Below are 25,730 nucleotides of genomic sequence, written 5' to 3' on the forward strand. Positions count from 1 at the left end.
CTGTTGTGCTGTTTGAACCGTTTGTCCATTAAACACTGATTGTCAACAGAACTGACGTATGATCACCTGGTATAAAGTCAGAGATAACAGAGCTGGGAACTGAAGGAGAGATGAGATGACCACCAACTGTGATTAGCAGCAAAATAAGGTCTTAAGGCAAATGCTTTCAGGCTTATTGTTGAACAGTCAGTGAACCCGTTTTCAGCCACACAAAAAAAAGTCCTTCAGGACTTTTATACACGTGAAACACTTCTGCATATTTCTTCATCCCAGAACTCATCAGTGCCCATCAGACAATATTTCCATTTCATTTATCGCAAATTACAAACCCCTCAGCCATGAAGTTAAGAGAACAAATATGGTGATGATAACTGCAGGTGGGCGAGTTTTTAATGACAGAAAAACTGAACCCGTGCTGAGCGTAGACATAAACTGTTTAAGACTAATGACGTCTCCACAGTTGACTCATGAAATCCCTTGATTGAGTGGCAAAAAAAAAAAAGAAAATCAGAAAAAGTATTAAAGAACATTGAAATCTCTGTTTGTGCAGTCCCTATTTTATCTTCTCCAAACCTTACTTAACAAAATATCCATGAACTTCACATGAACAATATTAAAATAGTATATTGCATATATTTATAGTTTTGAGATCAGCAAGGCAAAAATGTCACGAATGATTAGCGGAGCAAACCAGAGAGCATCACCGATGTCTGAGAAGCTCTAAAATATTCTACTCTATAATTTTAGAAACTTTTTTTATTTATTTATTGAGGGAGTTTTGTTCTGTCATCTTTCTCCTGGAAAAGCAGGTGGAAACAAAAGACTACTGAAGCCTCAAATCTACTTGACTTCTGAAATGATTTGGCAGTCCTACAAGCCGATAGACTGAAGAAGCGCTTTGGATAAGAAACTAATGCTAAATAAGCACAGATTTACAGGAATCATGCATTTCACCGCTCACAACATCGAAGCACATATGAGATGTTAACTCACTTCAGACACCTGGAGGCAGTTTACTGTATCGTACAGTGTGTGTGTTAATTCTACTGTTTGGCAATAAAAATGTCCTTAAGTGGTAATAATTTCACTTCAGGGCTAAACTAAGTACAAATCCAATGAACCAGGCAGTGTTGATTTGTCTAAAACAAACAAGTAAACAAGTGTTTACTTGTGACTAAACCATGGGTTACAGATACATACTGTATAAGCTTCATTTATCCATGCTCTTATTCTTATTTTCATATAGATTTGAATATGATCCTCTGGACTGATCTACAAACATACACGTAATTCTGATGGTATTATTTTGTACAAGTCCATTTATCTAAACCTCAAGCTCACTTAAATGCAGTTAACTTTCACTTAACTCAAGACGGGATTTTCTTTTAAGGGTCATCTCAACCAAATACAAAAAAATAAACACTCTGCACAGCTTTTCTGATGCCACTCCAGTACACTGGAGGTGAAATAAATTCTGTTTGTGTGTCTCACAGCATTGAAGAAAATGTGTGTACATACACAAGTTCAAATTCTAAATTTTTGTCACATAGTTCATATTGTCATTCTACACTTTAATATTCTTCAAACATCAAATAAGTCCTATTATATAGATACGGTTTCTATATGTAAGGCCAACTGTGTCTACTGTTCCTACAAGAAATAATTTAAATTTCCAAATTAAATCCAGCTGGCCAGTTATAGTTTAGGACTTATTTGGCATTTCCACTGGTATTTAACACATCTTGTGTTTTATTTTTTGTTTTGTTTTTAAGAAATCAATGCTTCTTAGAAATTATTTCTAATGGTATTTTAAGAGATTTGCTCTCTGAGTGCTTATTTGTAAACAAATAATGACATCTTATGTCATTGGGAAAGTTTCTAGTCTGTATATCAGTATTTAAAAAATACTTACAGATATCAGGGATAATAAATTCCTTTTTAAAACAATTATTCATAAAGTTTCCACATCTTTCGTAACTTTTCTATATACATTGTGCCTTTTAATGTCACATACAGTTTAACGCCGCATTTTATTATGTGAACTAACTAATTCCTAGCAGCTAAACATAAATCTACCTTGGCATCAGTTTAGTTGTTAATTTTTTCGCACAAGGGGCTTTTTTTTTTTCAGTTAAACACCCCGAAATGAAAGATGTGTGATTTATGAAGTTGTCGTATGAATGCTCCCTCTCTGAGTGTTCCTGTCTTCCCCAGCAGAGGACAGTGTGGCACCAGGAGCTTCAGTCCAGAAGAAAACTAACTGGGGTAGAGGTCACTGAATGTGTCATCATATAATATTCCTTATTGTTGCAGTTTTACTTGTTCGTCGCCTGCTTCTCGTGGCAAACTTCATCTCTCATCCTTTGACTTCCCTTAAACACACATCAGGTTCAGCAACAGATTCATGACACAGTTCCTGTTCGAAACTCAGGACAAAAACAGGGAATATGGATCCTCTTATTCCACACATAAAGTCTGTGGCCTCTTTAATATGACTGAGAGTCTTTATGGGCATTGGAGGAGTCGGATGACCATCTGTAAAAGTGGGAGCTCTTCAGCTTAAAAAAAAAAATCAAATACAACCTGTGTGTTTTGTCTACAGGCTGAATCAATTTACCTGACTTGAACTCCTTCAGACTTCAACAAACATCCACCTTGTCCTAACAATGCTGGAACAGAAAGAGTGTGACCTGTGTATCAAGTCGTCCACGTTGCTCTGTTGCTGTGGTTTTGAGGTCAAGTACTAAACCTTATAGTCCCCCCGGTCTTTTACTGCACTTCTCCTCTATGAGGGATTTTGTCGCAGCGCTCCTCAAACCTGTGCCTCCTCCATCACCTCCATGACGATTGTCCTGGGTCCAGTTAGGATCAGGTTGCTCACGGCCCGGTAGTCCTGAGAGAGGACGTTGAGCCCGTTCACCGACACCACAAACTGACACACCTGGAGAAAAACGGACAGAAGAAAATGGACAATAGTCAAAGTAATCAAATGTTAAAGTTGAAATGGAGTCAAAGCGGGGTGGGGGTGACGAAAGGAGTGCAGAAAGATATAAACAGAAGAGAGAAATAAAGGATTTAATACTCCGCCTGGCTTTGCGGAATAAAATACTCACCACCTGCAGGATTGAAGGTGGCTTGGAAAACTCAATCGTTGCTTCACTTTAAAGCTATGAGAAGATGCTAGCATGACGTGGAAACAGTGTGTCTTCTGTGTTATGCAGTGTTTGGAACATAATGGATATTTGTGGTAGAAGAGTGGTTTGAGAAGTTTCGCTGGACATTTTAGTGTTTTTCCCTTCTTTTCTCCATTAGCAACTCTTATAATTGCTGTACATCTGAATGGACTACACTGGTCAGCTTCAAGGTTAAAGGTTAACTTCAGCTTATTTGGTTCAAAATCTTTTTTGGAATATGCAAAAGCAAATCACATATCGACTGACAAAATGACGGCCTAGAATAAAGGTATAGTTTGTTTATTAAGAAACATGCACATTTGCTTTCTTGCCGAATGGGAGTATTAGGGGCACAAGAGTTTTTGTCTTGAAGCCCCCCCGAGCAGGTTAATCTGGTCTTACTGTTGTCCACTGCAAAGAAGTATAGAGGGTGAATGTTTCACACTCAAAACACTCAACGGTTTTGGGTGGGATATTCCTTTAAAAACATTTGTCCTGCCACTGTGCAGCCAACGAAACCAAAAAGTGACAAGATGCTGAAAGCCCCAGCAGTAAAGAGAAACAAGTAAACACTGATAGTGTTGCCTGACATAAATTGCCCCAGGTACAACATGACAGCCACGTTCAAATCACTCCGGTGTCACGCCTGGACTGCCCCCCCCCCCTTCTTATCGTAACTGCTCCAACTTGGCAGCTCGGAGAGAGATAAACTGGTTATGTGAGCTGCCTTCTAGCTGCTGCTCTTGCAACACTATGCTCCCGTTTCTGCTGTTGCTGCTGTGGTTTGGTTTGGCTTGTTGCAAGCTATTACATGCGCACACTCACACACACACACACACACACACACACACACGAGAACACTCGTCATTCATTGGCTCCCAAAAGTTTTCCAAAAGCCTTGAAGAACACACAAAAAAAGTTTGATGTATGTAAGGGAGAACAAAAGCACATAATCATTCAGATATTTATATTTCCTGTAAATCAACAAAGAAATGGTCGACTGCAGAGTGATGATGAAAGAAAAACTTTTACTGATATTTTTCATGGGCTCTTAAAACTGCCTGTTCTTTACATAAACCGATGTTAAAGACGGGGGCAGAGAATAATGAATACATGCAGATAGAGGTTACTATTTTTGGATATTTTTTTACAGAAATTGCTACAGAATGCTTTTCTGGCATTCCTCAGTGTTTCAGGACAGGAGAGGTCAAAATATGCAGGGGGAATACTTGGAACGAGAGATTAAGAGTGATAGAAGGAAGGAAAAAAGCCCAGACTGTTAATCCTGTGCTGCAGCGGCATTCTCACTGTAATCACTCTCACTGTAATCACATCTAAACCGCTTCAGCCTATATTACACTACTTGCAAAGTCAGAGCACTCTCATACATCCACATCTGTGCGCACTCTTTTTTTTCTCTCCACTTCCATTCACGTCTCTCTCTGTTCCACCTTTTCTCTCTAGCTCTTTTACTCTCTTCCAACACCCCCCCCCCCCCCCCCCCTCTCTCTCTCTCCCACTGACGCTTCTCTCCTTTCAGGCTGTGGGGTTGTTAGTCTTGGCTGGGGCCCAGCTCGGCTGAATGGCTCCTTGCACTCAGAGGGTTAAAATTACTCTCACACAGTGAAAGGACACAGACAGAAACAGGCATGAAGTGAAGACGTATAGAGAACAAACAACACATGTTAAGAGGCCGTGCTGAGATATTCAACTTGCATGCAGCGATAATAGTAACAGCGGTATGCAATGGAGAGTATTCCTCTTTACATGAATACTTAGATGATGATGACCTGAGGCCATATTTGAGTTTATGTCTCTTGAGGAAGCAGAGAGCCCAAGAAACAATATCAAGTTAAACTGAAATCACACCACAACTAGTAGCGTTCCCTGTTTGGTTTGGTGTTTTAAAGAAACAAGTTTGACAAATTTTGACAATGCACTTATGCGATCTCTGGCTGAGAAAGAATTGAGAAGATCGATACCACTCTCGTGTCTGTTAAATATGAAGCTAGAGAGCCAGGAGGGAGTTCGCTTAGCTTAGCTGAGCAAGGGGAAGCATCTCACTTGCTTCTACCCAAAGGTACAAAACATCTGCCTACCAGCATCTGGCCGGACTCTGTACATTTTTATTCTTCTTGAACAATGTGTTAAGTCACACTACATCTTTTAATCACAGCCAAAACGTACAGTCTTTATGCTCACACTGTACAGATCAATCACAACGTGGTTGGTTTATTCAGACAAGATGGCTGCCTCCACAACAATGTAGACAAAAAGAGAAAGAAGCATTAATTGGTGTATTTGTACTATTAATAAAGAAGAGTAGGAGGAAAGAGTTTGGGCCAGAGAAAAAGATGAAGACTCAATCGTTCCACCACTTCTGTAATGAAGTTCAGTTTTAATTCACAGCACAGTCTCAGTCAAGACTAGAGTAGCTACGCACTGTAAAATAGTACTCCAGTAATAATACATTAAGCTCACTACAGTTGACAATTGATCTTTTTACAGCAGCAATGTGAGGAATCAGACCATGGAAAGGCTCAAACTGGAAGACAGCTGACCAAAATGTCTGACCAATTGGGCGTTTAGTTTTAAAATCAGGTTTAATCCACACAATGTCTGACTGGTTAATAGCTCACTGATTAATTATGTATAGTTTGTTTGATCTGTACAGAAACCAAAAAACAATTTTGTGGTTTTACAGGTAGTTAGGTGTCAGATTATTTCTTGGCCAGGAGCAGTTGTCTGCCTGTCAACCTCACAGGGACGACAAAGACTCCAGGAGAGTCCTGAGACCAAACTTTTGTATGGATGTCTATGGCTGGTTGCTTTTAGAACAGCCAATTGCCAGGAATGCTCTTTGATATCAAACTGAAGCAGAGATATCGCCTGGCACAGATAATAAGAGTGTTCATCTAACCTTCAACTCTCTAATCTCCAATCTTGTTCGGTTTTAGGGCTCGAAATCTTTTTAAATGGAGGTTAAGAAACTGTTGAAGATCATATCCATCTGGTACTAATAATGTAAGAGAACATATTGTTTAGTACACACACATGTAATGGTGTGCAAACATGAAGTACAGTTGCACAAATGGACACAAAGTGAGACAAACACACATCCTGTTCTACCTGCGGCCCTTGTTAAAGTGCATTAGAAGTGGCTCTAACAGTTACATAAGTGCACAGGTCCATTATGGTCAGGACAGTGCTGATGTGTGTGTCCGTGTGTGGAAAAAGACACAATCAGAGATGTGGGGTTTGAAAGCATGGATGTGTGTGATGAGAAGAGAGATGAGCCTCATGATGCTCTGCACTACCTCCCGGTCAATGGGTGTAAGTTTCTCCTTTGGCCTTTTGCCCGGACCGCAGTGCCAGCACCTCACAGCACGACGTTCGCTCTACTGGATTGTGTGACGGCTTAATTACACATCAAGAAACCTACTCAGGTGAAGTGGAACAGGGCTAACCTTCTAGGAACTGCAGGGAGTGCAATAAACTGGTGACGCTGTCGCACACACAATGCTGCACATGAGGAATTTAATCTAGAGTGACTATAATGAGTGAAAATCTCATTTCTAAGCTAATATTCTGGTTTGGGTTGGAGTTTTTTTGACACTCAGCACCTTAAAAATGATGCTCCCTTTCAGACTAATGAAAAAAAAAGTGAAATACATGAAAGTGGAAATGGAGCTCAAGTGTTACATGTAGGTCACACAATCAAACCGCACTCGGGTCAACAGAGATAAGACACAAACACGCAAACACATTAAGAAACACACACACACTTTATGAGGATGCCTTCATGGCCGTCTGTGTACCATGACACGTATTTCCATGGTGATAAAATATGTCAGTTGACAGGAACCGAAGCAGAAGTGATAATATTTCCACTGACTGTTTCCTCTTTCGGTGCAAATACTAAAGCTCCTCTACCTCCGTCTTCTTCCTCATCCTCCACACTCTTCAGCTCATGTGTCTCCTCTCTAACGTCACCCAGAGTTTGACATCCTGTCCTTCACTTTGTCGGCAAAGTTAAACATTGCTGGCATTACGAAGTGGAAAACAGCAGTAGCTTTGTATTTTAAAAGGTTTCCACAAAAACCACTGAAACCGTTTTTATTAACGCCTGAGGAAACATTTTAATGTTGACTTTATAATTTCAAGTGTCCGCTGAATATTAGCTATGGTTTATTCATGATTTAAATGCAGACTTCTTAAAAACACACTCAATAGTTTATTATGGGCTTAATAAGGACCACAATGGAAATAAGCCTGGGGGCTTTGTGTTATCCTGACTTTTTCTTTTATGTTAACACTGCTATGTCTTCTATTAAATTAAATTGTCTAATAAAACAAACCAACAAAACTTCACGTTTCCTCTGCCAGTCATGTGATTCTCTGCTCCTCTTTCTGGCTCCTGCTGTGTTTTTCATTCGGTCCTCACACTTTCCCCTCCCTCTCCATTTTGTGGTTTAAGTCGCTATGCTCTGCATTCCCAGGATTCCTTGCTGCCACTCTGCTTACATACCGTCGTGCCAGCTGTGGCAGCAGAGCCACCATTACCCTGCTGTCTTCTTTCATGACTTTTTTTCCTACCTAAACATTTTTTTCTGCTTTTACAGCCGTTCTGTTCTCCTGTCACAGGTTTCAGGAAGCGTCCTCTTTCTTTCTTCTCTATCTTCTCTTTCATTCTTGACTTAACAACCCACTCTAAATAATAGAATACCGTTTGACTGGCTACAGCAAACAAGTTTTGATTTCAATCAAATCAGACTCGGATAACAAGGGCTCCCTTCTCAAATTACTGATGCACTATAGGTCCACAGTCATGAACAGTAATAGAATTAAAAGGCATACACATTCCTCCAATGGTGCTTCAGCCTCAACAGATTACATACAGTAACTGTTCACACATGTTAAACAAAAAACAAAACTTCACTCCATCTCTCCTGCCCCTACCTTCATGCCAGCAGCAGCTGCAGGTCCACCAGGGTCCACGGCCTGGATGTGACAGGGTTTGCTGCCTCGTACCACAAAGCCCCAGCCCACAGCATCACCTACAATCTGAGGAACGGCAACAACACATATTGATATGATACGACATCTCACTGTTGACCTAAGTTTAAATAAGCATCTGTTACAGATTTGTACTTGTAGCTAGTGAGTGGACGTTGGTGGTTAGATTCCCAAAAAGTAAAGAATCCACACTGCAACAATGTCTACAAACTATTATCAAGAAATTATATTTACGTCCCTTGTTTTATTAAAATTTTAGCATTCCTGCCAATTGTGATACTCATTTGGGACCCTGTGGTGATCGCACTCTGCTAAGAAAGTGCGTGGTGAAATTGATGTGATGTGATTGTGTGTGTGTGTGTGTGTGTGTGTGTGTGTGTGTTTGTGTGTGTGTGTGTGTGTGTGTGTCTGTGTGCGCGCGCATGTACGCATGCCTGAGTTTCCTGTATACGCAGATGACTTGAGTGCCTCATGTATCTCTATGAATGTGTTTGTGTGAGGGAGTGTGTGACTGTGAGTATGCCTGCCAACATCAAGCCTGAAGCAGTCTTTGTTAGAGCTGTGTGTGTGTGTGTGTGTGTGTGTGTGTGTGTGTGTGCGTGTGCGTATGTCTCCTACAGTGAATGTCTTCTTTAGAAAAGGTCCTCCTGGTGTCTGCAGCTCCTCTGGACTCACTTGTCTTTTCAGAACTGTTGAGAGAAACACATGCATTAAATGTTACTTGCTACCTTGACTCACGCACACAAACACACACAAACAAACACAATAATGCTGGTTATAATATGTGCACGTGAGTAGAAAGTGCTAATGTCCGTCACATGCTGGCGGGGCCTGGAGGCTCGCTGCTTCCTGAAACAGTATAGTGCCCCTTCCCCTCCTCCAACTTCCCCTAACCACTACTCACTCCAACATGACTCTACACTGGCTTTAACTGGACTTTTGTGTCTAAAAATGGTTTTAATTTCATTTTAAATTCACTCCATTAGTACAAACGTCCATGTATACACATACCAAGCATACTATGCGCACACATAAACTGGCCATACTAAAGAAGAAAGTGCACACATCTGACATGATTCAGACCAAACTATGCAGCTGTGATGACGTGAAATAACAAAGAAAAATGCAATAAAAGGAATCTCATGTTCTTCAGGGTTTTTGCTAATTTCACCGTGTGCAGCCGTCTACACACCTACTGTATCTACAATACGAGCAAATTACAAACTTTATTCTTGTCAGTCAGTCATTAGTTCATTATTTTATGTTTACTTCATTATTAATCCTTTAGAGTGAGGCACTTTGTTGCCTAAATCATTACATATCAACCTTTCCGAGAGTTGACGATTGATTGATTGATTGATTGATTGATTGTGATGTTACTGATGATTATGGTTTCAAGATGCAAATGTGATGGATTGGAATGGTCATGTATATGGATTTCACCACAGATATTTGGTGAAATTTCTTATTTAAGGCGATTAATGAACAATGATTGAGATTTATTAACCAGAATCAATCATGCACTGCTTTGCATATTCACTTCAGCAGCTTTTTGGTGTCTTTTTTGATGGTGCTAAACTAAAAAGATGCGTTCATAAGTATGTCTAAGAATCCTTTAAGTACTAAAATGACTTTAATTGCATTTACGTCTTCCACACAAACCTGAGAGCACTCATTGTACAGTGTGTGTGTTTTCGACAAATCACTTGTGGTCTCTTCATTGTAAACCGATAGGACAGAGGAAGTGAAGTGATAGAGACCTTTCATCCACTTGATCTGGACACCTCCATAATCTCTCTGTGGAAATCCTGATCTGATCAGATCAACAGGACAGGTTCCTCATCTACCTTTTCTGCTTCATATCAGAGCGTTACATCTTTCTTTTTAAAATGTCTGGCTCCATTAATGCAAAACAGAAACTGCACAAGACACAAAGTCGCTCTTGTTCACTGGGCAACTTTTGTACCATCTACAATGACTGTTATATTTTTGGACTCTGTATCTTCCCATCATGTGATTCACACGATTACTGTGGTTAATGTGAGGCAGAGGGGAATTCTGTGTGTGTGTGTGTGTGTGCCTTCCTTTTCCTGTTCATTGTGTGTTGTGTGTGTGAGGAACCTCTGCTGCTACAAACAGACTCTGTCAAGGACTCTGTGTGGATTAGACAAATCAAAGGGAACCTCACAGTAGTAAAGACACACACAGCAGAAAACACACACACACACACACACAAGCTCATGCGAACAGCTCAAACACATCACCTCTTCATTGAGATCTCCATTCAGAAACTAAGGCAGATGATATGCATGATTATCACTTGCTACAAGCAACACATATCTGTGTTCCTCTGTAGTTAAAATTCAGTCATTTTCCTTCTCTTATTTTAAGTCAAATAAAATAAAGTAAAGCCAATTTACAGTTTGTGATGGACTGAATGGCAGGAGGTGGATTTATTTACAAGAAACTAGCATTAAGGATGTAATATAAATGTAATATAAATGTTAACTGTGCTCATTAAAAGGTATAACAAAAAGCCAAAAAACATATTTAAGATATCATCAGTATGTTACTATCACTAGGTTTCACCCAGGAGGCATTCATCTGTCAATATGTGCACAAAATCTCTACAACAACTTCTATACCAAGTAATTCATATTCAGCATGACATGAATACAGTTGATCTGCATGTATTGGGTGAAAACTGGGACCACGATTTGGTCAGGTTGCTGTCATTGCAGATTAAAGAACTAATAAAGAACCAAATGTTTATTATGTTTTTTTTTTAAACACCCCTGGTATTTTCTTGTTAAGAGCTGCACAGTCGGGCCCTTCACTAATCAGACTCTACGTCTGTGTGTGTCCCCTTCATCTCACCAGACTTGGGGTTGCAGAGGACAGGTGGGCTGCTGCTCAGCGTAGGACTGCTGCTGTAATAACCACTGCTGCCACAGCTGCTGCTCATGCTGCTCCGCCGAACTCCGACCACCACTTTTATCTCTTTCGTGGGACTCACTGATACAGAGAAGGACAAGGAGAGACGTTAGACTAAAGACTGATGGGAGAGAGAGAAAAAAAAAGCAGGAGGGGGGAACTCTAGAGCAAGGAGCTAGAAAATAGTCTAGAATAAAAGCGATAGTTTATTAATTAGGTCTTTCCACATGCAGAATTACAGCTCAGAATGAAAACAAATGCTCATTCATTCCCCCTCAATTAGTATAAACTACCACGTATGCACTTCCTGTGTTCCAGATATGGTTGCCCACTTGAGTTAAATTGAAAACTTTCCCCTGGGACCACTCTCTCTCTTTCTCTCTCGGCCATTGTTTGCTAATTGCAAGCACTTAACGGTACTTCTTTGACTGCTGCATGTTTCCCACAAGAACTTTCTTTGAATAGTTTAGAATCAATGTCTCCGGTAGCAGCAACAGTTTGCTGAACAGAGAGATCAGGACTCTGTGTTATGCATTTCAATCCATGTCCATTCATTATCTTATATTAATGTAAATATTTTTGTAGAGATGGTGAGAGCTATTTATCAAAATCAGAGGGAAAAAATGGAAAACATCCATTGCACACCACTTTTTACCACATTATTCTACTTGGCAACATAAATGGCTGTGCTGCATCATCTTTATGTGGCAGTTACCACCAAGGACACCACTTGTAATGCATGTATGCATATGTGTGTGTGTGTGTGTGTAGGTAAGTGTATCAAGAGAAGATTATACAAAAAAAACACAGTATTGATAGCATTATTGTATTTTTCATTGAAGACTGGTTATTTAGATTTATGGAGATAAAAAAGAAACACATCGAAAGTTTTCTGTCAGGTTTTGATTGAAGGAGAGTCAACTGTCAGACTCACACTGATCAAAGTGGACACGATCACTGCACATACAGTTACTGTGTGCGTGTGTGTGTGTGTGTGTGTGTGGGGGGTACAGTTTCTACCTGAGAGGAAGCTGGTGTTGCCTCCGTCTGAGTTCTGTTTACGGAGACAGAAGGGGCTGTCGTGGCTCTCTGGGATGCTGCGGCTGCGCTCGTGAAGGAGTTCGATCAACCGCCGCCGTCGCCGGAAATTCATCCTGAACTGGTAGAGGAGGGGCCCGTCGACAAAGTGATGCTTGTTTGTGACTGGAGACGACAAAAAACAGACATGGAGAGAATAAATAAGCTTATTTAAAGAGAAAGAGAGAAGGAGAGGTAAGATGAGCATAAAAGGCATTTGAAGCTTCACCAAATGCCATGATGGATATTTACTGAATCAGAATCACAACTGGGTTTATTGCCAAGTAAGTTTTCACACAAGGAATTTGGCTTGGTATTATTGGTGCATAATCAAGAAACATAAATATAAAACATAAAAATATACTTATTTATTATAAGTATGTATTATAATGTAAGTATACTTATTATATTTACAATACAGAATATGAGGGATAAACAGTAAAGAGCTACATAAGCAGTAACAGATACCTATACATTCAACAGTACGCAGATAAATGTTACACAGATACCTAAAATCTTGTTTGTGTGAACAGATAGTACACAGAATGACTCAGATATTGGATCTTAGGAGCCTCCCAGCTGTCATGTTTCCTTGGTTGAGGACACAGACTGGAGGTCCCCCGAGATGAACAAATATGGACTCGTGTTACTCATGGTCCCGGGCCACGCTGATGAGTTCAGCTGCAGAAGGGAACAAACTGTTTTTGTGGCAAGAGGTCTTGGTCCTGACGGACTGCAGCCTCCTGCCAGAGGGAAGGCTTTCAGAGAGTTTATATCCAGGGAGGGAGGGGTCGGCTGCAATCTTTCCTGCCCGCCTCAGGGTCCTGGAGACGTACTGGTACTTAAGGGATGGCAGATTGCAGCCAGTCACCTTCTCAGCAGAGCGAATGAAATGCTGCAGTCTGTGGCAGCAGTGCACCAGATGGTGATGGGGGATGAAAGGATGGGCTTGATGATGGAGGTGTAGAAGTGCACCATGATTGTCTTTGGCAGGTTAAACTTCCTCAGCAGCCTCAGGATGTACATTATCTGCTGTGTTTTTGGAGCTCCTGGGTGATGATGGTGAGGAGGGTGATGGAGGCAGGAGGAACTTGGCTCTTTCTTAAGTCCACTACCGTCTCCACTGTTTTTACAGCATTGAGGTCAGACAGTTCAGACCATCTGGTGACCTGGTGCAGTCAGAATAAGTTGGAGTCACAGCCTCCGTATACTTATTCTGACTGTTGGTAGCAATCCTGAACACATCCCAGTCAGTGCAGTCCAAACACGCCTGAGGATTCTCCACAGCTTCACTAGTCCACTTCTTTGATGTCCTCACAACAGGTTTAAAGAGCTGTAATTTCTGCCCATATGTACGAATCAGATGGACCAGAGAGGAGACGGCGGTTTGCATAAATTAGAGCGTATTGGCAGCAGTAAGATTTGGGACTTAAATCCAGCACCTTAGACCACTCAGCCCCGCTACCACTATGATAGTGATGTCTGATCTGAAAAACTAAATCTTGGCTGTGGCTCTAAACAGCCTTAATACCATCACCTGTGGATATCTCTCCTTCAGGATAAAGTATAATGAAGGTAGAGATGTAAAGCATGAGGAAGTGAATTTAATGCCTTGTTAAATTTATTTCTACACTGGCTGTGAATCATAATCTAATGCCTCACACTTAAATCAGGTTATTTTAATCATATTTTCCACTGACTAGCTTGGCTGAAAACCTCACAGATCGATGTTTCTCACCTGAACTGAGCTCAGCCGAGCCTGAAAGTCTGAACTCAGCTGAGCAGCACTAAACAAACTGTCTGCTGAGCTGAGATCACCTGAGCAAACATACACTGACCCCAGAGAGCGTCGACCTCAGCCGTGTCAGCTGAGCCAATAAGACCAGCGGCGCTGAGTACAATTTTATTTAAATTTCAGACAGAGTTCGGTTACACCTGACTGTGATTTCATAGGCGATGTTGAAGCCTTGCTGTCAATGTTTTTTTATTTAGGCAGATAAAACTGCTCCAGTCTAAATACGCTAAATGTAGCATCTTTCAAACTATTATAGCTGTCACAGTGCTGAACCTGTTATTTTTTTAATTTTATTTACTTAAATACTGATTTCTGCGTTTGTTTGTCCATGTCTCTGGAAAGACAGAAACATAAAGACATGCACAAATAAAAAGATATACTACAATTAGTATCATCAGTCACAGGAAATGCAAAAGCAAGTCAGTAAATCATCCAGCTACGTACGTAAGAGACCTGCTTCAAACATGAAGCACAATCGGCTGTTTCTGGTTACGTAAGTTTAATAAGTAAGACGGCTGTCCCCTTAAGCTGTATTAAAACTGCAGCAGCTGTATCAGTGCTGTAATGTAATTTCTACACAACTCATCAGGCCACAGGATAAGTAATCATTTTCAAATCAACACACTTCCCCCTACAAATCAAACCACCCATCTGATATAATGCTGATGAGTGTTTCTGGGTAGGACTGGGTAGGACAGCAGTATCATGCTGGTGATTTCTTAAAGAACTCTTCCTCTATGGTTGAAATGAATCCTTTGGGGCTTTAGTTCAGCTACTGGACCATTTATCTGACTGGCAATGTCCTTCGCTGAGAATAACAAGGACAGATTGTTGAATTTCTATTTATCAGCTGAAACACACATTGGGCCTGTGGTTAGTCGACATGTCCTTTTGAATCTGTGAGGTTATTGTCAACCTGACAAAGTCCTTTTATCATGTGTGACAAAAGAAGAAGAAAAAACATAGTATGGACCAGCCTTTAGAGGAGCGTTTTATTCTCCTGTACACACCAATAAACAGCCTGAACTATACTGTGAAACTGAATCACTGTCTCTCTTTTCAGTTTTCACATTTTTTTATGTTAATATAAAGTGATTTAGGAAGATCCTGTGTCAGGAACAGTGTTAATGCCAGATTTACTGAGTTGCCTTGCCCAAGATGATTACAGCCTGCTGCCAGCCCACTGACTCTGGCACAGCGATACAGTAACTCTGACCACTGATTTATATTCTTCATTTGCTTATGTACTTTACTTTTAGGTCTGTTCATGTGGATCCCTAATCTCAGCTGCCCAGATGCGTAGTGTGGAAAAACAGCAACCACATTGTCCCACAGTAAACAATGACCAGCAGACACAATGTGGATCCATCCAGAATTACCCTCTATACATTATACTGTATGTATGAATGTGTGAGCATATGTCTGCTCAGCAGAGCGGAGAGCAGGACGGCATGTTAGCAAATACCTCTCCTTCTCTACCATGAGTTTCTAATGGGAACTGAAAGCTTGTGAACACCTTTACTTTAACAAAAGGGCTTATGACAATTTGTACAGCGCAAAATCCACATATCACCCATGTAACACGAGTGCAGTAATTTCCACAGGGAGGATGAGCCCATTAATTCACTGCGCGGCCAGCAGGAAGCAGATCAGCCTCCGTATTACATTAAGTGAGTGAAGTGGCAATGGTATTTTTATGATGCATTGTTCCTTATGGCCATATACAGTCTGTAATCCACAACAAAGTAGCTCCACATGCCAACGCCAGCTGTTACATTGTATAGTGTACATGTGCAGTGCCTCAAGTTAATATGATTTATTCTACTGTGTATTTATTCAAAATGTATCTAAAATGTGTGAACATGTCTAGCTACAGTCTATCATATGGTGAAATCTAAATAATGTATGTTCAAATAAAAGAACCCTCCAGCAATAAGGCCATGTGACTTCTCTGCAGTAATACACATCCTAATTGAGTCAGGCACGGGTGTGAGCAACAGACATCAGCGTCAAATCAAATTTCACATCATGTGGGGAACTCATTCAAAGTCTATATCTGTAGAGCAAACTGTCGTGAACTTGACTGTACGGCGGTGAATGACGACCACTGAAGGGCACGCTCCGAGGGTGAACACACAGAGGTTAAACCTGTTAAAGTGGGTCAGCATCTGAAATACGTACTAATGTAGAGAATCTTCTCAAGATTTGGTACCCTTTGGTACCCTAGTACAAATTATTTGACTGTTTTAACATTTCAGGATTCCTTTTGTGAAACTAACCCACTAACACTCGGGAATTAACAGAAATGTGTCTGTAATCATTTTGTTATTCTAAGATTTATTATTTTCATACTCAGTTGAAGTAAAATTTTGAGGTATTTTCCTTGAGGATTTCCATTATATGCTACTTGATATTTCTACTCCACAACATTCCGTAGGGAAACATTGTACTTTTTTTCCTCACTACATTTATCTGACAGATGGAATCATAATTATAATTCTTTACACATTACATATTATTTTACCGGCTGCTGCAGCATTGGTGGTAGAACATATTTTCCATTAATTATAAAGTTAGTGTGATGCTAAACTGTCCTCTCCTTATGTCAAAGAATTACTCATTACTATACCATATAATAAAAATTTATTTATTCAAAAAATGTGGTCATCCCATAAAATGTGTATTTAGTATGATAATATAATGTAACATCACTTTCACATCAGTTAAGAAAAGGGTCTGAGTTCCTCCTCCAGATTATGAGATAAACCAATTACATAAAAAAGTGTGTTTATGTGTATCTCACATATTCACAGATAACATGATAGGCCTGGTTCTGGACCTCCTGACAGACGTGACATTCAGGTCACATTTTTCTCATGTTTATTACTCAGTGAACTTCTGTAACTCTATTCACTCTTGAACATGGCGAGGTCAGGTCAGACATAGCAGGGACAGAGAATCAAGACTAGTGAAATACAATCCCGGCCAGTGTGAGGTATAATGTGGGTCACTTCACTGCGTCTGTGAGCCCAAAATGAGCTGTAATGAGTTTTAGGAGTGGACGTGACGTTTTACCACAGTTTCCAGTTTTAAAGTTTCCCATTTGAGACTATCTTAACCTACTTTTTATTTTAGATTTGAGGGCTAGAGAAGAGTTAGAGTAAAGAGTTTTCAAAAGAAAGGTGCAACTTTAATGCAGGTTAGATCAATCTAAACATTTCTACGGTGCTGAAGTGGTCAGCTGGGTCTCCTCTGTGTGCTCGGACTGAACTCCCCGTGACTTTGACAAGGACAAGTCAAAAGGTGGCATTAAAGTGTGCAGACAGGGCTGTAATGATATTTTATCAGATGGCATTAACCAAAAGAGTAAAGCAAAAGTAAAGGCAACATTTTATTGTATTTGACTGTGTTGATGTTCATGTATGTTGTGTCTATGCAGGATCACTGATTTGGTTTCTGCCTTCAACACACCTGTGTTGCTTTTGCTACTGATGTTCCCATGTTTGTGTCCATATTTTTCTATTTAAAGCACTTTCCGTGTAATGTAGTGCCCTAAATAAATAAAATTGCCACTGGTTTGTCAGCAGGTCTGAATTTGACTGATGGGAGAACTTAATACCAGAGCCAAGACTTGATGTACCAGCACAGCTATTTGACAGGATCATACAGAGGTGAAACGGAGCTACTTACACGGGCTACTAGCTTTACCGTCACCAAGGGTCATTCACAGATCACCGGTCTGTCAATAGCACGATGCCCAGTCACACTGTGAGCCCATAAACTAAAGTGGGTTTAAGCAAGGTAACAGGGTCCAAGCAAAAGGTAATAATATTTTTAAATAATTGAGATTAAGTGAATATATTAAATTACCTATATTTTGTTCTGCAGTTTTGTACAAACTATTTGACCGACGCAGTTAAAATGTTTTCAGCTTATAAATGAACATTTTCAGCATGCATGTCACATTCGCCCCCATCTTCCTCACCGTGCTGGACGATGCCATGTTCGAGAAGCCTCCGCCCCAGCTGCTCGGCCTCCTCCCTGGTTGCCATCTCTCCCTCCTGTAGCAGCCAATCGATAAACTCAGAGGCCACCAGCGTCCGCTCGAATGTCCCGCCCTCCTCCTCCCTGGTTTGTAATAGGTTGTTTTCTGTGTTCATTAACCTGGGGAGAGAATAGAGTAAACTTCTGGTACATTCATTCGTATGGAAATAAAAAAAAAAGACATGCCGAGATAAGTCATGCATTCACATTCCCAGTTTCTAGTTTGCAGTTTGAGATTTAACTTTATGGGATTTGTAAGTAAATTCAGCAATAAATTCAGCAATTGGGATCAATATGGTATCTATAGCACAGTATCCTTGACTGCAACAATAGAGCAATGTGATTATGCTTGAACACAGCCCTGGCTATGTACTTTACAGTACAGAGTTATGTACAGCACATAGCTAGCTGATGGGAACAAGGAGGTGGAGTGTCCTTGGAAAGACGCTGAACCCGAAATAAGAGGCCCTCACAAGTGCAGTGCGATGTAAGTGCAGTCCATTTACCATTTGCCAATCATCCAAGAATTCAGTAAAACTGGAGTTATTGTGAAAATAGCATTTCTTGAGAGGGAATTTCCAGCAGGGGAAATCTTTCCAAACCAGCAGCTCTGCCCATTTCCCCACTCTGTAATCAGCACAGTGAAAATGCACAAACACTGCACCGTAACTGTCTTCGGATTAGCACTTCGGCCACATAAGTGGAGCCACTGAGAATGACTCTTGTTATTAGAGTCTCATATCCCAAAACCACAGATCAGATTAGTATGATGACAAGGTAATTACATCAAACCTTCCAGATCTGCTTCGCTGACCATCAATGGAGGTTTGACTTTGTGTGTCCAAGCTCAAATAAAAATCTGGTTCACAGCAAGTTTCAGCTAAAATATCACAATGGAGCCTGCGTTTTACTGGTGTTTCACTCCTTTATTAGTAGCCACGCGTAATTCTGCGTAGTCTTTAATGAAGAATTACATGAAGCTTGAGGTGTGACAATCACACAGACGAGCACACACATGCACAGAACAGAATTGCTGACACTCTCTGTACACCGCTCTCTTAAAAACACATTCACACCCAAACACTGTCGCCTGATGATTCAAACAGTATAAAAACAGCAGCGTTCATAAGAAACAAAAAGCTTTCTGTGGTACACCTGTACATGTCAAAACTTGTGCCAGCAATGAGCTGCATTGTTGAAGAGACAGAGACACTTTGATGACGAAGAGATAGAAGCATCGTTGTTTGATCACTAGCAGACATCACAGTCCCACATTCTGTTTCAGTAGCTATCAATCATTCACTGAACTGTAAACTCTACACACCAAACAGTGTAATACAGTCAGACAGGTAACATTTATGGATGTAATAGCAGCTTGGAGATTTGTAGAAATGCTTAGAGCATTTATGGAAACTAAAAGACTCCAGCAGACACGTCCTACAGCTGAAACATTTCGGCTCCAGGCGGGGAAACTTTACCACCCACTGACCTAAATAGGCCAATCCAAAGTGGATGGAGTAATCAGTGCTGTCTGTCTGTCTGTCTGTCTGTCTGTCAGTGAACAGATCATCTTTAAAGCTAAAGTATTAACTTAACCTTGGATGTGAATTTTTTTAAATTCACACCAGATTAGTCAGTCAAGAGATTAAATAAAACTCTCCTGTGAAAAGGTTGATGGATGACAGGTTAAAAGAATAGTTAGACTTTGAACTTATGTGTAGTAACTTTCCAGCCATGAGTTATTCTTCTCAGCAAGAGAGCAAATAAGTGTGTTTGCCAAAATGTTTAACTACTCCTGTGAGAAAAAAAACATAATAATGGGCCTTGTGTATATAGGTAATCCACAATATGTGTAGTATTAACTGATAACTGATGGAATAGGAAAGACTGGTATGGACAAACCATCATTGTATGTATTGTTTATACATTTCAGGGCAGAAAATTTAACATCTTGATGCAGATAATTGGTGACAACCCCGCCAATAATCCTCTGCTTTAATAATGCTAAATGAGTATCCTAATGGTGCAGCCCGTAAAAAGCCTCCTCTCTGCCTGTACCATCCTCTCAGTGTGGTTCATTCAACTATGTCCGATGACCCAGAGCTGCAGGTCCACATTTCAGGAAAAGAATTGAACATGACACTCCTAAAGTTGAGTAGGAAGTAGAACTGCAGTTTAAATGCCCTGAAGAAAATGGGCTGAGGGGCACACCCAAGACTGCTCAAGTCCGTCACGCTTAAAGTCAACACATCAGAGAAAACATTAGTTGTTTAGATGTCAAATTTTGAGTTGAATAACTTCTTTGACCCACATTAGCAGCAAAAGTCATCATGAAAATGCTGAAAGAACTGGACATAATGTTCCCTGAGACATGGCTGTGTACACAATGCCATTTAATCTATGTAAGCACGTTAAGTCAACAGATCACATTGTGTTGGCTCTTAGGGACTGACTCAAAGTACTGCATGGTAAGTAAAGCACAGCGCTTGGTATAACAACATCTCGAGTATTATATGAGTAAACATGGTAACAATACAGTACAGTATGTTATGAATGAGACAGTATGCACAGTATAATGGATAATAATAACTTAAAGTGGGACAAGGCAAGCTGCCATGACCCGGGCACGCAGCATAGTTTTTATAGGGAGCATACCCAACCCAGCTGGAGTAGTGTCCTTGGAGACGTGGTTGTAAGAGCACAGGCTTTTTCCTGCTCTCACATGTGGTTTTGCATAAAAGTTTGGGTGCTGATGATTTTCTAGGGCCATAAAACAACATTTAAAAACAAATATATGACTTCAAGAGTCATTTGTGAGAGCAATGTATAGTACGCAGGTTACAGAACCAGAGAGCACGCAAGATTTTTAAGGAAAGGAAAGGAAATCTAATATATAATATATATAAAAACATCTAAAATCATCTGCCCTGGAGGTTGAAATGGGCAAAGACGTTTTTTCTTTAGCTGCAACTTTAAATATTTAAAGCAGAACCTAAGTAAATTCTAAATATAGCTGATTTCTCAGTACAGCGTGGAATGAAGAAAATCAAGTTCCTTCTTCTAAATTACTTTATTCAATGACTTGACTTTCACAGCCAAAAATAAAATGTAAACGATGCAAAAATCATTTGCATTTGCTTGACAAGAATATTGTAGAGCATTAGATTTTCTAAATAAGAGCAGAGACACTACTAATCTGCTTTTTTTGTTTGGTTTGGTCTCAGTAGACAGTGAAGTATCTGGAGAAAATGTTACAACTGTAAGTTAACATATGCCGACACATTTTCACACTTCATGACCAGATTTCTCTAACATTGAGGTCAATTCACAGCTACATGACTATAAATAAAACTGTCCAGCATGTCCTGCCAAGACAATCTGACTTTCTCATGTCAAATCTATTTTATTAGTACAGCACTTAAAGTCAGTTACAGTCTCCAAACAGGCTCATAACAGTGACCTAATGGAAGAACAAATAAATGATAACGCACTTATCAGGACTTTCAGTACAGCTTAGCAGTACTTTAAGATAATCTAACCTTGTTAAAAGATCAAAAGTTTAAAGCCTTTATGGTAAAACTTCCTTTGTTAATAACCCTGTATGTTGGACTTCCTCCTGTAAAAACCAAAGACATTCCTCCAGTCATCAGTTAGTCAAGTGGAAAAGTTATAGGATCTACTCTCAAGCACAGAGTAAAGCTGAGGTAATTAAATAGCCATTATCAGTTGTAACTTAGCCCTGGAAGTGACACGGCCATCGTGGAGCATATGACAAACCAGTGGCATGTTCAGAAATGAAAGGCTGTGTTACTATGTGTTGATTAGCAAAAGAAAAACTGAAAAATGGATGTCAAGTAGATGTCTGGATTGCAGAAAAATGCCAACAATAATGTGAAGTGTTAACAGGCTAAAGCCATCAGTAAGGACAGTAGTGCCTGAGAATTGAGAGTCTTTGTTGTTTAAACTGAGGTGTTTTCTATCCTTGAAAAGATAAATGGAGCCGTCTCTTTTACTCTCTGTCACACACTGAAGTACACACTGATGTAGCGAGTGTTGACGCACAATCTCAAAAGAAATGTGTGACAGGAGAGAAGAACCTGCAGAGTCTCTCATCAAGGGGTGAGAATAAAGCCCAGATAAAGAGCTGAGGAAATAGTGATGAATGTTATCTGTTCCTGAAGTAAAATCAAATTGGAAAACACTTTTTTTTTTTTCATCTTACACTGGGTAAAGGTTTGATTGAATTTTAATCACATTAAATTTCAGTAGCGGACTAGAAATGTAGACTTTTCACCACAAGGTTGGTGGTTTATAACGTACACTGACAGGATAAATCTGCGTGTGGAAATCTTCCTAACTGCTACAACTAAGATGAACATAACGCACAGCTGCCCCGGTGAGACTTAAAAGGTTCATCTAATGTGGGTGTGGGTGTGTGTGAGCACAGAGCAGGGCATTCATGTTCAGTGAATCTACCCCAGATAAGTAAAGGTCAGATTTATTGTTTTCATTCATTAATTCAAAAGCCCAGTTTCACCATTTGATACTTCGATGGTAGCATGACTAAATCATCTTTAATTGTGCAATTCAACCACAATCTACAGTACATACACACACACACACACACACACACGTAAACAGTGCACATGCTGAACAATGCTTTAAAAGGACTGTTAAACATTGTCCCGTCTGAGTAACCCTGTCGCCTAGGAAATGCTGTCATAACAACTGTTGAAACGTCTTCCTGCGGTTTGTTTATTGGAGTTTGTGTAGCTGATTTGACAATTGACAGCAACGAAGATCAATGGGTGAGGAGGGCTGTTTATTTTTCCAATGGAAAAAAGATGTGAAAACTGACTGTAGGGAAGGGTATTTGATATAACATACCATTTGTACAGCACAGTAAAGTACAGTAGGGTACGGTGCAGTGTGTGCTGGGGGTGTTTCTGCATGTACCTGCATTGTACATAAGTGTAAGTTAACGGAGCTGCACGAGTGTCCTCAAAGCAACCCAACCGTGGCCATGTTGTATCAAACCGAACAAACCGCTTTTCTACTACCTCATGCAAGTTCATTTAACCAGTTCAAGCCACTTTTTAGATCTTGCTAACTCTTTAACTTTGTCAACCAGCAGTGGATTTACATTAAATTGAAGAACTGAAACAGCCAAAACCACAAACCACCAAAGACAAGCATAGAGGTGGAACACCACGTCCACCATCCAGACTAAAAATCAAAAGACAAAACTAAAAAAAAAAAGGTCCTGTTCATTTTCACAGGAGTAAAAATCTACAGCCATGCTAGCGGTTTTTGTGAGGCAGTACCTAGACAGTAAAGTCAGCATGCCAACAAGCTCACAATGCTAACATGCTAATGTCAAGCAGGAATGTTTAACATTTTCACCATCATACAGTACATTAGCATGTTAGCATCTGCTAATTAGCATTAAACTCCCACGGGATGACTTTGCAAAGTGTAAAAATTAAAGGGAAGATAAGTTTCAGGTCATTCATAATGTTTTGTAAAAAGATAGTTCATTAAATGTGAACATTTTCAGAATGTACTTTTTTGCACTAAAGCAAAAGGAACAATTTGGAGTTGTCGTTATTTACAGGTTATTATGCTGTGATTTTACTGGTCCGGCCCACTTGAGATTGGGCTGCATGTGGCCCCTGAACTACAATGAGTTTTTAGGAGGATATTTAGCCATAAACAAATGTAACTAACAAATAAAAAATTACCTAATAAGGAAAAGTAAGGAAACCACTAAAATTATTACAATTCATCCTGAAGGAGACATGAATGTATCAACCGTCCTGTCCCTTAACTGTTGAGGTATTTTAGTCTGGACCAACATACACCAGCTATTATGGCTAAAGAGAGGCTTTAAGTTCACGACATACATTCAGGCCATAAAAGTAAGAAGAAAAATGATTTAAACTCCTAATGATGGGATATTTGCAGTCAGGCACATGAGACTGAGACAGTTTTTTTTTTTATGTCGCAGGACTGTTTATTTGTGCCATAAATGTAACCGTTTAGCAACTGCAGTTCACAAGCAAACAACCACCAGAGCAAGCTTGAGGAGTGTGTGCGTGCGTGCGTGCGTGCGTGCGTGCGTGCGTGCGTGCGTGCGTGCGTGCGTGCGTGTGTGTGTGTGTGTGTGCGTGTGCTGGGCTGCACCATGGTGATTACATAAACACATAGCTTTGAGAGCTGAGATGACAGATGCCTCCCCTTGGAGTATTTCTTCCTCTTATGCAACTGCAGAGTGTGTCTGTGTGTAAGTTTGTATGTTCAAGATTGTGTGTGTATGTGTGTGAGAGTTTGTGTGCATTTGTGTATGAATGTGTGTGTGTGCATATGTATTAAGAGAGCTGCAGAAATATAATTTCCTCATGTGACAAAGAGGTGGCAGGATGTGTGGGACTGAGAAGAGCAGTCAAGCTGTGTGTGTGCTGTGTTCAAGACAAAAATAAAAAGCCATCAAGTGTGTGTGTTACGGCATTTATTTCGTTGTAAGCGCGAAGGCAGGATGTGTGCGTAAATCCAAAACTGTAGGGATGCCACTGATAGACGGCTTATGAGAGGAGTGGAAGACTTTGGGGTTACTATAGAGACAATTAGTCTCATCACTACACAAAGCTGATGACAAACAAAAACAGTCCCATTAGTGGTGTCCTCTGCCCTTATCTAAATCCAGCATGTCTCTGGACAAATGCTATGACTCATTGTTTATTGAGATGCTTCCAGTATCATGTTATTTTCTCTTGCGGGCTTTTATCCCAGCTAAAAAAAACAGTTTCGTTGAATATTGCGCTCTCTAATCTAATTAAATCCAATTTACCAGCAAAAAACATTTTCTAAAAATTAATGGTGGTGGTTTTTTCTGGTGTATTCATTCAGCGAGCTGTGGAGAATGACTCTCAAAAGACACGCAAGGAGGAAGGCAGGTAATACACACATGGCATGTGCTGCTGCTGCTTGCCACCAGGCCATGGACGTCCAAAAGTTTAAACAGCATCAGATATGGAAGTGACAGTTCACAGTCCATCAAATCAACAAGCATCACCAACACCTTTTTTGAGGCGGGAAGCTGTGTATTTGCAGTTGATGGCCAAGCAATGCATTCAAACTTAAAATAGGTAACAAACATGAAAAACATCATGTAACTGTGTGTTGATCAAAGAGTTCATTCATCATTAGTGTAGGTGAGTTAGTATATGTTCAATGATTGAAGCACACTAGCTGTGCATCAACTGCTACCGTTATTCACACTACACCGTATACAAATATTCACCTCGCCTTACTCGCATGAGTTTGCTCACCAGATTATTTTTATCTATTCACTAAACAGAGCCAGAGCTTAAAAGGTGAAAGAGAAAAATCAATCAAGGTGAATGAACGCAACTGTATGAACAGCCATTTCCTTCAAACCTTCTCGTAGTTCCACTACAAAGAACATGACTGAGTGTTTGAGGTTGTGAAACATATGCTGTATTTCTGTGAGTTCTTACTTCTCATAGATCCTCTGCCCCCTCATAAAAACTTTTGCTTCACTGTCCAACGGGAAAGTGCCGTCGTCTTTCCGGAAGCGGTAAAACAGCTTCATGTCTTTGAACTCTCGGTGCTCGTCACACACTGAAAACACACAGAAACGCAAGTTTTAGTTTTAAGGGCTCATCGGCTGC

The 25,730-nt window shown here is 40.2% G+C and overlaps 1 protein-coding gene across 2 annotated transcripts in view; it reads right to left on the bottom strand.

The window, feature by feature from the left end:
- Positions 1-1,972: 1,972 nt before the first annotated feature.
- deptor (DEP domain containing MTOR-interacting protein) overlaps positions 1,973-25,730 on the bottom strand; it is a 28,143-nt gene continuing 4,385 nt past the window's right edge. For both annotated transcript variants that reach the window (XM_070834716.1, XM_070834715.1), the window contains exons 4-10: positions 25,557-25,680; positions 17,981-18,159; positions 12,144-12,326; positions 11,067-11,204; positions 8,808-8,878; positions 8,133-8,237; positions 1,973-2,941 (exon numbers count right to left, since the gene is read on the bottom strand). In XM_070834716.1, coding sequence (XP_070690817.1) covers positions 2,813-2,941; positions 8,133-8,237; positions 8,808-8,878; positions 11,067-11,204; positions 12,144-12,326; positions 17,981-18,159; positions 25,557-25,680 — 929 coding nt within the window. In that variant the 3' untranslated portion in view covers positions 1,973-2,812. The remainder of the gene's footprint in view (positions 2,942-8,132; positions 8,238-8,807; positions 8,879-11,066; positions 11,205-12,143; positions 12,327-17,980; positions 18,160-25,556; positions 25,681-25,730) is intronic.

Source organism: Pempheris klunzingeri, chromosome 8, assembly GCF_042242105.1.
Source record: "Pempheris klunzingeri isolate RE-2024b chromosome 8, fPemKlu1.hap1, whole genome shotgun sequence".
In the NCBI taxonomy this organism is placed as follows: Eukaryota; Metazoa; Chordata; class Actinopteri; order Acropomatiformes; family Pempheridae; genus Pempheris; species Pempheris klunzingeri.